This window comes from Chenopodium album, chromosome 2 (genome assembly GCF_948465745.1).
Source record: "Chenopodium album chromosome 2, dcCheAlbu1.1, whole genome shotgun sequence".
NCBI classification, from domain to species: Eukaryota; Viridiplantae; Streptophyta; class Magnoliopsida; order Caryophyllales; family Amaranthaceae; genus Chenopodium; species Chenopodium album.
In genome coordinates, this window is record NC_137835.1 from 70,545,115 (window position 1) to 70,558,671 (window position 13,557).

General features: G+C 31.8%; 1 protein-coding gene across 1 annotated transcript; it reads left to right on the plus strand.

Moving 5' to 3' along the window:
* Positions 1–3,364: 3,364 nt before the first annotated feature.
* LOC145575048 (palmitoyl-acyl carrier protein thioesterase, chloroplastic-like) lies at positions 3,365–7,235 on the plus strand. The gene is made up of 6 exons (XM_081632978.1): positions 3,365–3,775; positions 4,280–4,413; positions 4,518–4,631; positions 5,002–5,179; positions 5,422–5,490; positions 6,796–7,235. The coding sequence occupies exons 1-6, from the start codon at positions 3,365–3,367 to the stop codon at positions 7,036–7,038; spliced, it is 1,149 nt and encodes a 382-aa protein (XP_081489104.1). The 3' UTR covers positions 7,039–7,235.
* The last annotated feature ends 6,322 nt before the right edge of the window (positions 7,236–13,557 follow it).

The window sequence follows — 13,557 nt, forward strand, 5'->3', positions numbered from 1 at the left end:
ATTCTCAAAGCCACAAATCAAACTAAATGGGAGAGGGGATAAATTCTGTCACTTGTGACATCCGAAGCTTCAATAGTTTCATCAATGATAATTGTTGGTTGCTCCAAAACCAAGTCTATAATCCCTACACAAGATAAATCATTCAAACAAAAACATAAATCAATTGTCGAATATCACCAAGGATAAAAAGTAAAGAATTAAGCAATTAACCCCAAAAAATCGAGCAAAGAATTACTAAACTAGCAAGCAAAGAATTAAGCGATTAACCTCAAAAAAATCGAGCAAAGAATTAAACAATTAACCCCAAAAAATCAAGCAAAGAATTAATAAACTAACAAGAAAAGAATTAACGTACAAGCAAAAAATTAAGCAATTAACCCCAAAAAATCGAGCAAAGAATTAATAAACTAACCTTGCGTGGCGGATCTGAGGTTGCCTGAGAGGGTCTGACGGATCGGAGGTCGCCTAAAAGGGATTGACGGAGGTCGTCTGAAAGGGATTGACGGAGGTCGCCTGATAGGCAGGAAGGAGATTGCCTGGGAGTGTTTGAGAGTGTGTGTTTGACAGTGAAAGAGGCGAGAGAAAAGGAGAGTGTGACTTAGAGTGAAGAGGAGAGAGAAGAGGGGTGAGTTAACTGAGTGAAAGAAGAGAGAGAAGAGGGGAGAGTGAGTGTGCGGCTACTAAGAGAGTAAGAGGAAAGAGTAGTAACCCTAATTCCCTAAAGGACTTCCAGCTAATAAAATTATAAAAAAAAAAAAAAAATCCTAGTATTTAACGGGTACCCGATACAGTCAAAGGTCGGCCCATTACCCGACCCGCGAAACTTATATTTTAACGGGTCGGGTACCCGACTCGCAAATTAGGGAAAAAATATCAAAAATACCCGTCGGGTACTTTGCGGGTCGGCGGGAAAACGGGTCGGGTCAAATGGGTCGGGTATTTTTTAACACCCCTAATGGTTATGCATCTATGACATTTTCTTTATCCTTGTAGTGATGAAATTGAAAATAGAAAATATTTTTTTCGATGCAACTGACCTCTAGCCCATGTTTCGAGTTCCATAATCGTTTCATCATCGTCATGAAAGCATTAGCATTCACATTCCTGCCAGTCCAGACTTTCCTTACCACTGCGAGGGACACGCGAGCCTTCTCTTCCTCCTCCTCATCCACCGCTAATTCAACATCAGTATCATTGTTCCCCTCCTTTATGGTTGGGGATGATCTTCCATTTGTCTGCTATAAGTTCAAGAGACAGAGTGGAATGTTCATAAGCCAATGAGGAACACAACTCGGAGAATCGAGATGCAATCTTCGAGAACAAAAGGACATGCTAGCAATCGATTGAAAAATCGCCCTCCCAAGGAAACCCTAGAGGGAAAATATTAGGCAAAATAGTTTATATAAATATGTTTTAAAATATAGAAAAATTATTCAACGATCATAGCTTTTATAAAGAAAACCCGACCCTAATTTGATTCAGTTTTATGTATTTGTTAATTTAGATTTTAATTTTAGATGCTGGATGACTTGATATTAATAAATTGATTTATTTCCAAATAAAAATATGTTCAAATCAAATAAAGAGTACCAAATTACCAATTAACTCACAACTTCAATATGCTCTGAATTATCCTATTTATCTATCTCACATATGTCAAATTGCCAATTATGAACCAAAGGAGTTTAATTAGTTCATAACTAATGTAAATGTGTATTAAATCCATTTGTATATAGCATCCATGTCATGCAGGCCATTTAGGAAAACTTGTGGTAAATTTAAGGTTTTGAACAATTGTTGGTGGTAAAATAATAAGTAAAAAAAATTATTGGTGTTAATTACTAAAACGTAAATTATATAGTTTATTATTATTATTATTATTATTATTATTATTATTATTATTATTATTAAATGAAATCATGGAGGGGATGGAAGATTAGTCCCTTCATCTCCTTCAAGAGTGACCTGGGTTCGATCCACACCCCTTAAAATAAAGATAAATTGCCAAAATATCCTTTGATTTGATTCTAACATATATATTAGCATAATTTCTTAGGTAGAAGACATTTTTGGTCATATATTGTACCAAATATACTTTTGGAAATAAATTTTGGAAGAGAGATTAAATTATTCCATGATTTACAAATCTCAAACACTTTATAAATCATATAACTAATATATAAAGCTAAACTTTTAGTCAGGCGATGAGACAGCGACACTTGGCGTTTCAACTTTTCGCCGAGTGTCGTGCCACGTAGGATAAAGTTATATAGATTTCAATTTGTAGGATAAAAAAGGTAGTTTAGAATTTTATTTTCAATCAAATTTGGATAGAATTTTAGGATAAAATTGTTAATTTAGAGTTTTATTTTTGATAAAGTACCAATATTTCATATGTACAAATTGAATTATAATTTTATTCAAAAAATAATTAGATTACAACTCTCATAAATTATCATATAAATTTATATTTTGTATCATAATATTTTTTTGGAGAGAAGGAATTAGTTCAAAACGTACCACATCCGATTTATAATATATTCTAATCAATTAAAATAATATATTTCACAATATAATATAATTTTATTACTAGGTGTAGAACTGTCAATCAGGTCGGGTCACGAGTCATTTCAGACAGGGTCAAAAAAATATTTTTCACCAATATTATTATTATTATTAGTCATTACATGCCTACAAGTTTAAATCGTCACAAAAACACGTCAATTCCTAACTAATTTTGTATCAATGATATGTTTTAAAATTTGACTTATAGATTAAAATATATCTTTAAATTTAATAAACAACCCGGGCATCGCACGGGCACAAAACTAGTATCTGTATAAACACATTCAAATGTACTTATGTAAAAATTCAAAGGTAAGCATGTTGTATTATTTTGGACAAATAAGTCGTTGATCTAAACCTAAAATTTATTTTCAAAATACATTATTATCTAAAAGACCAAATTTGCAAATAGGCTAATTATTACTACTATGTAACACATTACAACAATTCATAAGTAAATAAATATATAAGCGCGTAGTTTGTCGTATAAGCTATATTTTCCCGCCAACCCAATATAGTAGTTGAGCTACTTATAAAATTCGTTCAACTTTATTAAACAACCGCATTACAATGTGTTAAATTGTCTTTCTTGTCTTAATTATTTTCATTAACATCTTTAATACACTTTGACAAGGTTTAATTATTTTCCCACCAATATTTGAATATTTTTATCCTCTCAAAAACGCAAAAATCAATACATCTCCCGTCTTTTTTGCTCTCATGCTACTACAATTTTTCATAACCCAAAAAAATAAAAAATAAAAAACTTTCTTTCAACACAAATTAAGGCACCAAAAATATGACAACTTCAGCTAAAAGCACAAGCTTTGATTATGTAAAATCTCAACTTTTCCATTCAAGAAAGAAAAATATTGAAGTTGTGAGTAAATTTTCTCCTAGTGTAAATGGGTTCAATAAGAATCGTTTCGATGGCTCGAAATCGTTTCGATTGTACAACAGGATTCGGCCGAATATAGATGTGGTAAATGGAAAAAAGATCAATGGTAGTGCTAGTGTTGGTGAGACATCGTACGTTGGGTTGAAGAAATGTGAAGTTATAAAGTATAAAGAGGAGGATTTAGCACAAACATGTATGTTGGGAAAATTTGTGGAAGGAAGGTTTGTTTATAAGCAAACTTTTATAATTAGATCTTATGAAATTGGTCCAGATAAGACTGCTACTATGGAAACATTGATGAATTTGTTACAGGTTGGTTAATTTCTACTATGGAGTAACAATTTTGTGGGCTAATTTTATTTAATTTATTTATTTTATTTGACTTTATTTTGTTTAAGCTAGAAGACTAGTTTACTAATAATTTAGTCATTGGAATATGAAAACGAGTTCTTTTAGATTATATTCAATTTAGTTTATATTCTAAGTTCAGATGTATGGACATCTTGTCACATGAGAACAAAAGGAGAAAATCTCATCCATCTAATTGTTGACTTCAAAATTTGCTCTTACCTTCGATTTTTTTATATTACAACTTTGGATTATTTTATATATATCTCACAAATAATATCATAAAGTTGCAACTAATAAAATTGGAGATAGTATATGCATTAGTTGCTTTGGCCCAATGAACCCGATGAAGATTTAAGTTTATTATGTATGGATTGATAGTGTTTTTACTATTGAGTATGTATTTATAGTCGAATTATATCAAGCATTTAATTTTTTATTTGTAAAAAAAATAATATAAAAATGCAGGAAACAGCTTTAAATCATGTAACAAGCTCTGGACTAGCTGGAAACGGGTTTGGTGCAACACGAGAGATGAGTCTTAGGAAACTCATTTGGGTTGTAACCCGTGTACATGTCCAAGTTGACAAATATAGCTCATGGTATGCACTTTTTTTTTTTTTTACTTCAATCCTTTAAACATATTCTACTACTAATTAATAAAAGCATGATTGGCAAGAAAGATGATTAATTTCATTACTTATAGGGGAGATGTAGTTGAAATCGATACATGGGTTGATGCAGCAGGCAAAAATGGCATGCGTAGAGATTGGATTATTCGAGACTATAGAACTCAAAATGTCACAACTCGGGCAACAAGGTAATTTTTTTTTTTTTTTTTTTTTTTTTTACACAGGTAAAATTTAGTTCATACTCCTTCAATTCATATTAATTTCAAATTACATGAATTAAAAAATTTGACATACAAAGGGCATGTTATAATTGACTGAAATGAGCTGAACAGAACTAAACTAAGTGTTTTATTGTAATCGTTTTTGTACATGTGTTTCCATTATCATATAGATTGAGAAGATTTTGGTAGAAACTCTGTATTGTTAATTAATATGAAATGAAGTAAAATCATATTGAGTTGTTAATACTTTATAGCATTTTAACTTAATTAGTTTTGTCTTGGCTATTATTTTGTCTAATTTATTTGATTTTTGTTGATTTACATTCACAATTGGCAGTACATGGGTGACCATGAACAGAGAAACAAGGAGATTATCAAAAATCCCAGATGAAGTTCGACAGGAAGTCGAACCCTTTTATTTAAATCGATATGTATTTGCAAATGGAGATGATGATCCTGATAAAATCAACAAACTCACTGATGACACAGCTGATATTATTCAATCTGGCTTAGCTGTAAGTAATTCTTTAATTTCTTATCAATAATTGAAAATTTTTATGCTATACTACATTATAATTTTGAGCGAATATGTACATGGTATTTATGGGACCAAATGTGATATATATGGTAAGATAAGGAAAAAAACATGGTATAAACTGTTAGTGGACCGACTCAACCAAAAACTTAAGCTAGTGGTTGATGTCCAGGAATATATTTTATACTCTATCAATATATTAATTTTTGGTAATAAATGCAGCCTAGATGGAACGATATGGATGCTAACCAGCACGTAAACAACGTCAAGTACATTGGCTGGATTTTGGAGGTAGGTTTTCATTATTTCCTATTTCATAGGATGTATACTCCTTCTGTCCTAAATTAATTACAACAATATAATTAACAAATAATTTTAAAATATAACTTGACTTGTTATTTGAATATGATGTCAGTTGAGGACGCCACGACATAGATGAGGCAGTGAGGGGGCGTTTGCCACCCTCATTTTTTTTTATTTTTTTGATTTTTTTTTTTGTTCAAGAAAATTTTACGATGAATTGTACATTTGTACAACTATGATGGTTGTAAATCGAACAATAAGTAACCGGTGGTTGTTAATTGACAAATATTGAAGGATGGAAGGTTGGTGATATATAGCAAGAGTGGTTATGCATTCAATGGCAACTGGCAAATGTTGTTCAATGTGGTAGGAGTGGTTGTTGATATTTGGTGGTGGTGGTGGTGGCGGTATGTTGTTGATGGAGGCTGATTGTTAGTGGTAGTGAGAGTCAAGGGTAATTCTAAGCATGTGAAGGGTGGTCGATCGCACAGACCTTTAAGTGAAACTACTATAAAAGGGCCCTGATTTTTTAATTTAGTAACATATTTATCCTATAAAAATGATTTTAGGGTCCAATTTAACAAAATTACACCGAATCACTTTCAGTTTTAGTATTTATAGCCCCGTCTTTAGTGAGAGTGGATGAGGATAGAGAAGGTGATCTTAGTGATTTGTTTTGTTACTGTTTTTTTATTTTTTAAATTACTACCTATATACTTCGTATATATATAGCTGTAGATACTCTATAGGTATTATTGAAATCGAAATCGATTGATGTCCAAAACAAGTAGACCATGGTGCTGGTTTTGGATCCATACAGTATGCTTTAGGAACCTATCCTAGCTCTTAAAATTATGGGCCCATAATCAACCAAGTACTATTACACCTTTTTTTCAAAATGGGTACCGAATAGAACCAGCTCTCAAGTCTCAAAGTACGTTCTTAGCCTATAGTTTTGGTAGTTTCATTTTTTTTCATATATTTCCTCCGTTTTTTAAATGAAAAACCTCTAAGTTGACAAATACAAATCCGGACATGTGGTATAGGTCAATTATGCAGAGTCAACATACTTAAAACAACTTAACCCCATTTAAGCAACTTGTTTTTTTGGGGGGGGGGGTTTAGAGAGCCATAAGGGCAGGGATGAGAATCGATTACAGAATCTTCTGGGGCCGAGAGGGAAACTCTAACCACTTAAGCTATCCCTCATTCTCTGAAGCAACAATTTTTAAGTATGAAGCAACAATAATAACTTCTTTACATGGGCTGACCAAAATTTGAATTTTCTTGCAGAGTGTACCATTGAATGTGTTGCAAGATTACGACATGACAAGCATGACACTAGAATATCGACGTGAATGTAGGCAAGCCAACGTACTTGAATCCTTGACTACCATGAAAAATGCTGATCCTTTAACTACCATTACCAAAGATATTGAAAGCACTCATCTTCTTCGTATGCAAGATGATAGAGCTGAGATCGTTCGAGCTAGAACAAAATGGCTTCCCAAAAATATGATAGATCAACAACCTTGAAATTTAAATTTGATTACAATGAAGATGCATTCTATTTCTTATTATTTTAATTGGTTTCCCTTGGATTTTAGATTAGGTTATTTGTATGAACGGATCCATGATCATAGTAAGGAGACAGATTTTAAACAATTCAAACACTATTATGTTAACTTCAATTCATCTGTAATATAATGTTTTTTGTGATAGTATTGAGAAGAGTCCTTAAATATATCATAAAACAGCATGATTTTAAGCTACTACCAGCTTTCTTACCTCTTACGTTATCATAATTTAGTAACAAGACAAGGGATGGATACATTATATTGTGTGTGTCATCATTAGGAATTTAGATAATGAAAGGAATTATAATTTAAATTTATTTTTAATACATTCACGTAAACAGACCAGTTAAACAACGGTATTTACAGAGGACAAGGAGACGGGATTTTTTAGCTTAGGTGTTTATATAAATCATATATTTTCTTCTCCGGCGTTGTATCCAAATAAAATAAATAAGAATTTGAATTCCATAATTTAATGCAACCTAATGGTAATTAGCCTAATGCAACCTAATGGTAATTAGCCTAACGTGGGCCAACATAATATGATCAACCTTTTAAAACCTAATGGGGTTGTTTTATGACATTCTCAAGCCTAAAAGAAGATACGCCTGCTGTTTTTTGGGCTTCACATGATCACAGCTCTTTGGATCAAACTGGCTTTGAAGCTCACGCCTTGCCTGGACTCATACACAGACTTAGGCATGAGCTCTAAAAACTACTAGTGATCATTAAAAAAATTACAATGGCCACCAACGGCAAAAAGTCAACAATAAAGGGCTCGCGCGCGATGGGCACGAAAGAGTTAGCTCTTGCATAGAAGTTGTATTAGCGCATAGTTACACCTTTGGTTTGGGTGGTAGATCTGGTAGTTTTAATACGTACTATTTGGTTTATGTGCCTATATAGTGGTTTTGTAGAAATATAAAAAAGCCACCAAAATCTTTAATGATAATTATTTTGTAAAACCCTCAAAAGTTTTGCAGTGTTATTTCAAAATTATTATTAAATAATATTTGATTGATTTGCATCCCTTCATATCTTAAGCTAGTTTAGAACTCTTAATTGATTTACATGATACAATAATACTTAACGTATTTTTCTTCAAACGAATTTTTTGTGAGCTTGGTGATACGGAGTAATAATATGTGAAATGTTCGTTGTAGCTAAAAACTTAATAATGTAAGTTCAATGTTCTACTACCATCTAATATCTATATCTATATCTGATACTAAAGCAATAATCACTTAGTTATATTTTTTCTCTTAAATTCTCTCCATATTTAATACATTTTTTTTTCTATCATTGATTTCCTTCGATTTTAGGATTTTAAAGTTATTTACACCTCTTGATAACATCTGCTCAAATATCATTATTTAATATGAATGTCATTTAAATTCCACGTTGTTTATGTGTGTGCCATCAAATAATGTACAATTAAAAAGCTTATAAACCTTAACAATATTTGTAATAATTAAAGGACAACAAAATTGTAAATAAGAAGAGCAACCACGAAGCAGTAAAAATAAATCATCTCATGGTAATAAACAAAGTCTTCGTACATACAATTTTGTTTCCTTTTTAAATAACAATAATAACATATGAAGTACAAAACATTATAATTTTTTTATTTTAAAAAAAGGCATTACAAGTTTTTGTTAAAAAAAAACTTTGTATTAATTTATGGTATGTTTAACGAAAAAAGAACCCAATTAAATATATTAATGAGAGTAAACATATTACTGAGGGTAAAAAAGTAAATATATATTTTTGTACATATTTTTGAGGGTATAGTTGGTAGCACACTATTCCTAAGAGTACGTTATTTTCTACTTTTCATAAGGTAGGGATTTAACATAATTGATACAATGTGGTTAAAGAGAATCATATAAATAAAAGTGTAAATGTTGTAATATCAACCAATAACACAAGAAAAATTTGATAATTACCACCATCTATATATAGTAGGCAAAATTGAAATTACCACCTCACGTTTTTTTTTTAAATTACCACTTAGTTTTTTCCAAAACTTTTTAAACTCCCACCTGTTTGATGAATGACGTTATCATGGGGCCTAATTTCGCGTTTTCCCTCTTTTCCCTCTCTTTCCCTCTCTCCTCCCTCGAATAACCCTGTCTCCCTTGCCCAAATTGCATGATTTAATTGTGTTTTTGCCCCAATTACTTGTTTAATTGTCCAATTTTCATTTTATAAATCCTAATTTTTCAATTTTAGCAAAACCCCTAAATTGATTACCCACAAACCCTAATTACCCTATTCAATTCAATTCGAAATAGGTAAGATTGCAGAAATGTAAACCTAATTTGAGTAATTGAAATCAAATTTCAAAGAAGAATTCGAAAAATGGGAGAAGGAAGGCAAGGAAACAGGTGAATTCGAGGGAGGAGAGAGGAAAAACGCGAAATTGGGCCCCATGATGACATCATTCGTCAAATAGGTGGGAGTTTTAAAAGTTTTCGAAAAAAACTTTAAAAATAAAAAATAAAAAAAAAAAAAAAAAAACCTTGAGGTGGTAATTTCAATTTTGCCTACTATAGATGGTGGTAATTATCAAAATTTCCATAACATAACTTTAAAACAGGCACCAGCAATGACATGCAGTTTTTTTTTCCTCCAAAAACACTCAATCCCTTTTTTTTTGTCAAAATCTTTATTGATTTTTTTTTTTTTTTTTTTGTTCTACACATATCACCCTTTGGGCTAATCCAGCTTCGGGGATCAATTTTGGGTGGTTAGGTTTTAGTCCCCCCTCAATTGTTGTTGCGAGGGATCGAACACATATCCTCCCTACAAGTGTAGTCCCAATCACCACTACACCAACATCCAAATAGTATCTTCATTGAGAGTTTTAGTATAATATAAGTATCATAATATTATTCCAAATCTTAAATGAGTTTGAGGAATGAAAATCAAAATTTAGTTGAATCTTAAAGAGTCTTAACATAATTATAAAATATTAAAAAATAAAAAATGATGTGGCATGGAAAAAAAATTTAACACAAGACAATGCTAATCTTGCTCTAAATATTGTTTCGTCAGTTTGGACTAACAAAATGCGGCCTTTTGATATCCTCATTTGGTTGGATGATATCCTCTATTGGCTGGATGATATCCTCTAGCTATATGATATCCTTTATTAGATGGATGATATTTTTACTACCTGGATGATATCCTATATTGGCTGGATGATATCCTCTATTGACTGGATGATATCTCTACTAATTGTATGATATATATCCTTTATTGGCTAGGTGATATATCTATTACTTGGATGATATCCTCTATTGAATGGATGATATCCTCTATCGGCTGGATGATATCCTCTAGTAACAGGATGATATCCTTTATTAGCTATATGATATCCTTTATTCACTAGATGATATTTCTACTAACTAGATGATATCCTCTATTTGCCGGATGATATCCTCTATTTGCTGGATGATATCATATAGCCAATAGAGGATATGATCTAGCCAGTAGAGGATATGTATAAATTATAGGAGGATACAAATTATTTGATGGAGGATATATATAACTTGTTTGAGAATATGTATAATTTGTTTGATGATATGTATAACAATGGCAGAACCTCCATTGAAGATCTCGTACTCAAGGTCATGGGTATAACATAACTTGCTTATTTCTCAACCAAAATACATACATATGTTATCAAAATGCTCAAAATTCAACATAAACTCATATGGAACAATCAATATCAATAATTATACATCACATAAGAAAGCCCGAATTAAATTTTTTGGGCATTTTACGAAAAAAAAATCGAGAATTAAACTCTCTCTCTTCCGCCATGAATGATCTCGCTTCTCTCCTTCGCCATTGATGTCATCATTGTCATCGTCATCATCGCCTACAGAGAGAGAAGGAGATCCACAATTGTTGTCATCATTGTCATTGTCGTCTTTATCGCCATCGTCATCTCTTGCGACTGACGAAACGCTGGGTGCGGCTTGTCGCACCCAATACTTTATGATTCATTAATAGTTATTTTGTCATCTTAATTCTTCCATACACATTCACCTAATGAGATAGTATTCCAATACTCTAAAACATCACTTAAAATTATTTCAAATTAGCTTAAGCCTCGTGCCATGCACAGTAATTTAAAATAACTACTTTTCAAATTAACACTATATCAAATTTTATGACTTTTGTATGATATATTTATATCAATTGAATGCTAAAGAACAACAACAAAAATTGTTGGAAAAAATAACATTTAAAATAATCAACATGTGTCGTTCTTGGCAAGCATTATTGAAGTTTCCTTCGAGTATTACTTGATTAAAATTATATTCATAAATTATTGAAGAAAATAATGAAAGAATCATTTGTTGATTTGATATTTGTATTTTATTGTTTAAGTTTGTAGCTTTTATTACATAATTAAGAATAAAAAAACCTTGTTGTAATTAACGTATGTAGTACATAAAATGTGTTTCCTAAAAAAAATACTCCATATGTCATAAATTATGTTAAGATTATTATTTTTTAAGTTTATATTGTCAATATTTTATTTTATTGAAAAATAAATTAAATCTTCTATTATACTTTTTACATAATTAGTACCTTAAATTTGTAAAATATTTGTTTTTTAAATTGATTTTATTTTCTAAAAAAATAAAAAAATAAAAAAAAACCTAAGGACACACCAAAAGATAACACGTGTCATTGCTGGTGTATCTTTTAGTATATAGTTATTGATGATTGATTGATATCTACATTACTTACAAATTAAATATTTAATATATATTCAAATCTATCTAGATATATAATACTAAAAACAAAAATCTATTATATACTATTATTAAATATATACAAAATACTCACCAAATTATATCACTATGATAGTTTTGATTCACATATTTTACAAATCTATAACAAAATACTATTACTTCGTACATTAAACAGTTTCCTATATCTATTAATAATAAAAAAATACATCATAATAAATATTACTCTATATGCCACATCATTAATACATCATAATAAGGATTCGTACTACGGATACACAAATTATTATTTTTATTATTATTATTATTATTATTATTATTATTATTATTATTATATCTAAAAACATACAAAGTTATAGAACCTATAGAAAATTAGTGGAAAGCCGAGATACAATCTGGGCCCCCACTCCTCTAGCTATAGAAAATCCGATCATAGTAAAGATATGAGCTGCAGCACGCGCCCCAATGTGTTGAGTCTTCGAGAACTTCTGGATCCGCTTCAGCAATGCAACAACCTCCTTTTCTAACTCCCCAAGAGAAGAGAAAGAGAAAGGAAGGAAGCCATATCCAATTGCTTGACAACTGGATTCGTACTTGACCCGCTTTCGATGAGCCGCATTAGTCACTACCCGTCTAGGAACAAAGTCAGAAAGCCCAGACTGTGTCAATGGAGAAGACCCTGTCAAGTCAACACAGACATCGCGACCACTATCCCTTGAATAAAGTAACACATCTGCAGGCCTAAGAGCCCCGTCGTTCCCTCCAGATAACCCAATGTCCACCTTTTTTCTAGCAGAAATCAGCAAATATCAACAAAGGTATCCGAAAAACATTGTGCCGATATTTAATGCCCACCAAACTGTAGGAGATTATAGGTACTAAATTGCGGAAAAAAATATATAAATCATATTCATAAAGCACCTAAACCAAGGATCTCATGCATAACACATAAAGAAGTAAGAATTATAACTTTGAAGCGTAATTCCACAAGTGATCGAACAAGAACAATAAAGAGAACAAGAACCCCACGTGTGATTCCTCTACTTAGTCCACGAGCACGGATTAAACCTCCACTAATGCTAGTTAGTTGTGACTGAACACTTCAATCAACCTTCAACGGAGATTTGAGCCACGAACACACCACAACACCACCCACGCACCACCTAGAGAGGAGGGTCGTACGGACAGGGAGGAGAGAGAGAGGACCGAGTAGAGAGAGAGAGAGAGTTAGGGTTTTAGGAAACTTGGTTGCTTGTGTGACAATTCACTGTATGTCAATTGTTCAGTCATGCAACCCTAGGCATGGTTTATATTTATAGATCATATCTAGAAATAAAACCATGTCAAGTCCAAAACCCATTAGACTCTTCTAACTATCCAAGCCCAATCATCAACATGGTATGTCATGAATTCATGAGGCCCAATAATGGGCCTCTAACTTGTTTAACCCAATACTGTTATGTGTGACCTTGTAGGATCCACTCTATAAGGCTTTGGGCCATTAAACTAGCCCAAAGATCAATTGTCATATCTAGCACCAAACATTGACGACCCTATAGAATGAACTAATTATCTCCATAATCGTGATCCTTGATATATCTAGTAATTGCACTTATCGAAGACATAACTCCTTCAATCTCCCACTTGTCTGTGACAAGTGCGCAATATTCAAATTCCTTAAGTCAATGTGTGTCGATTTGATAATATGA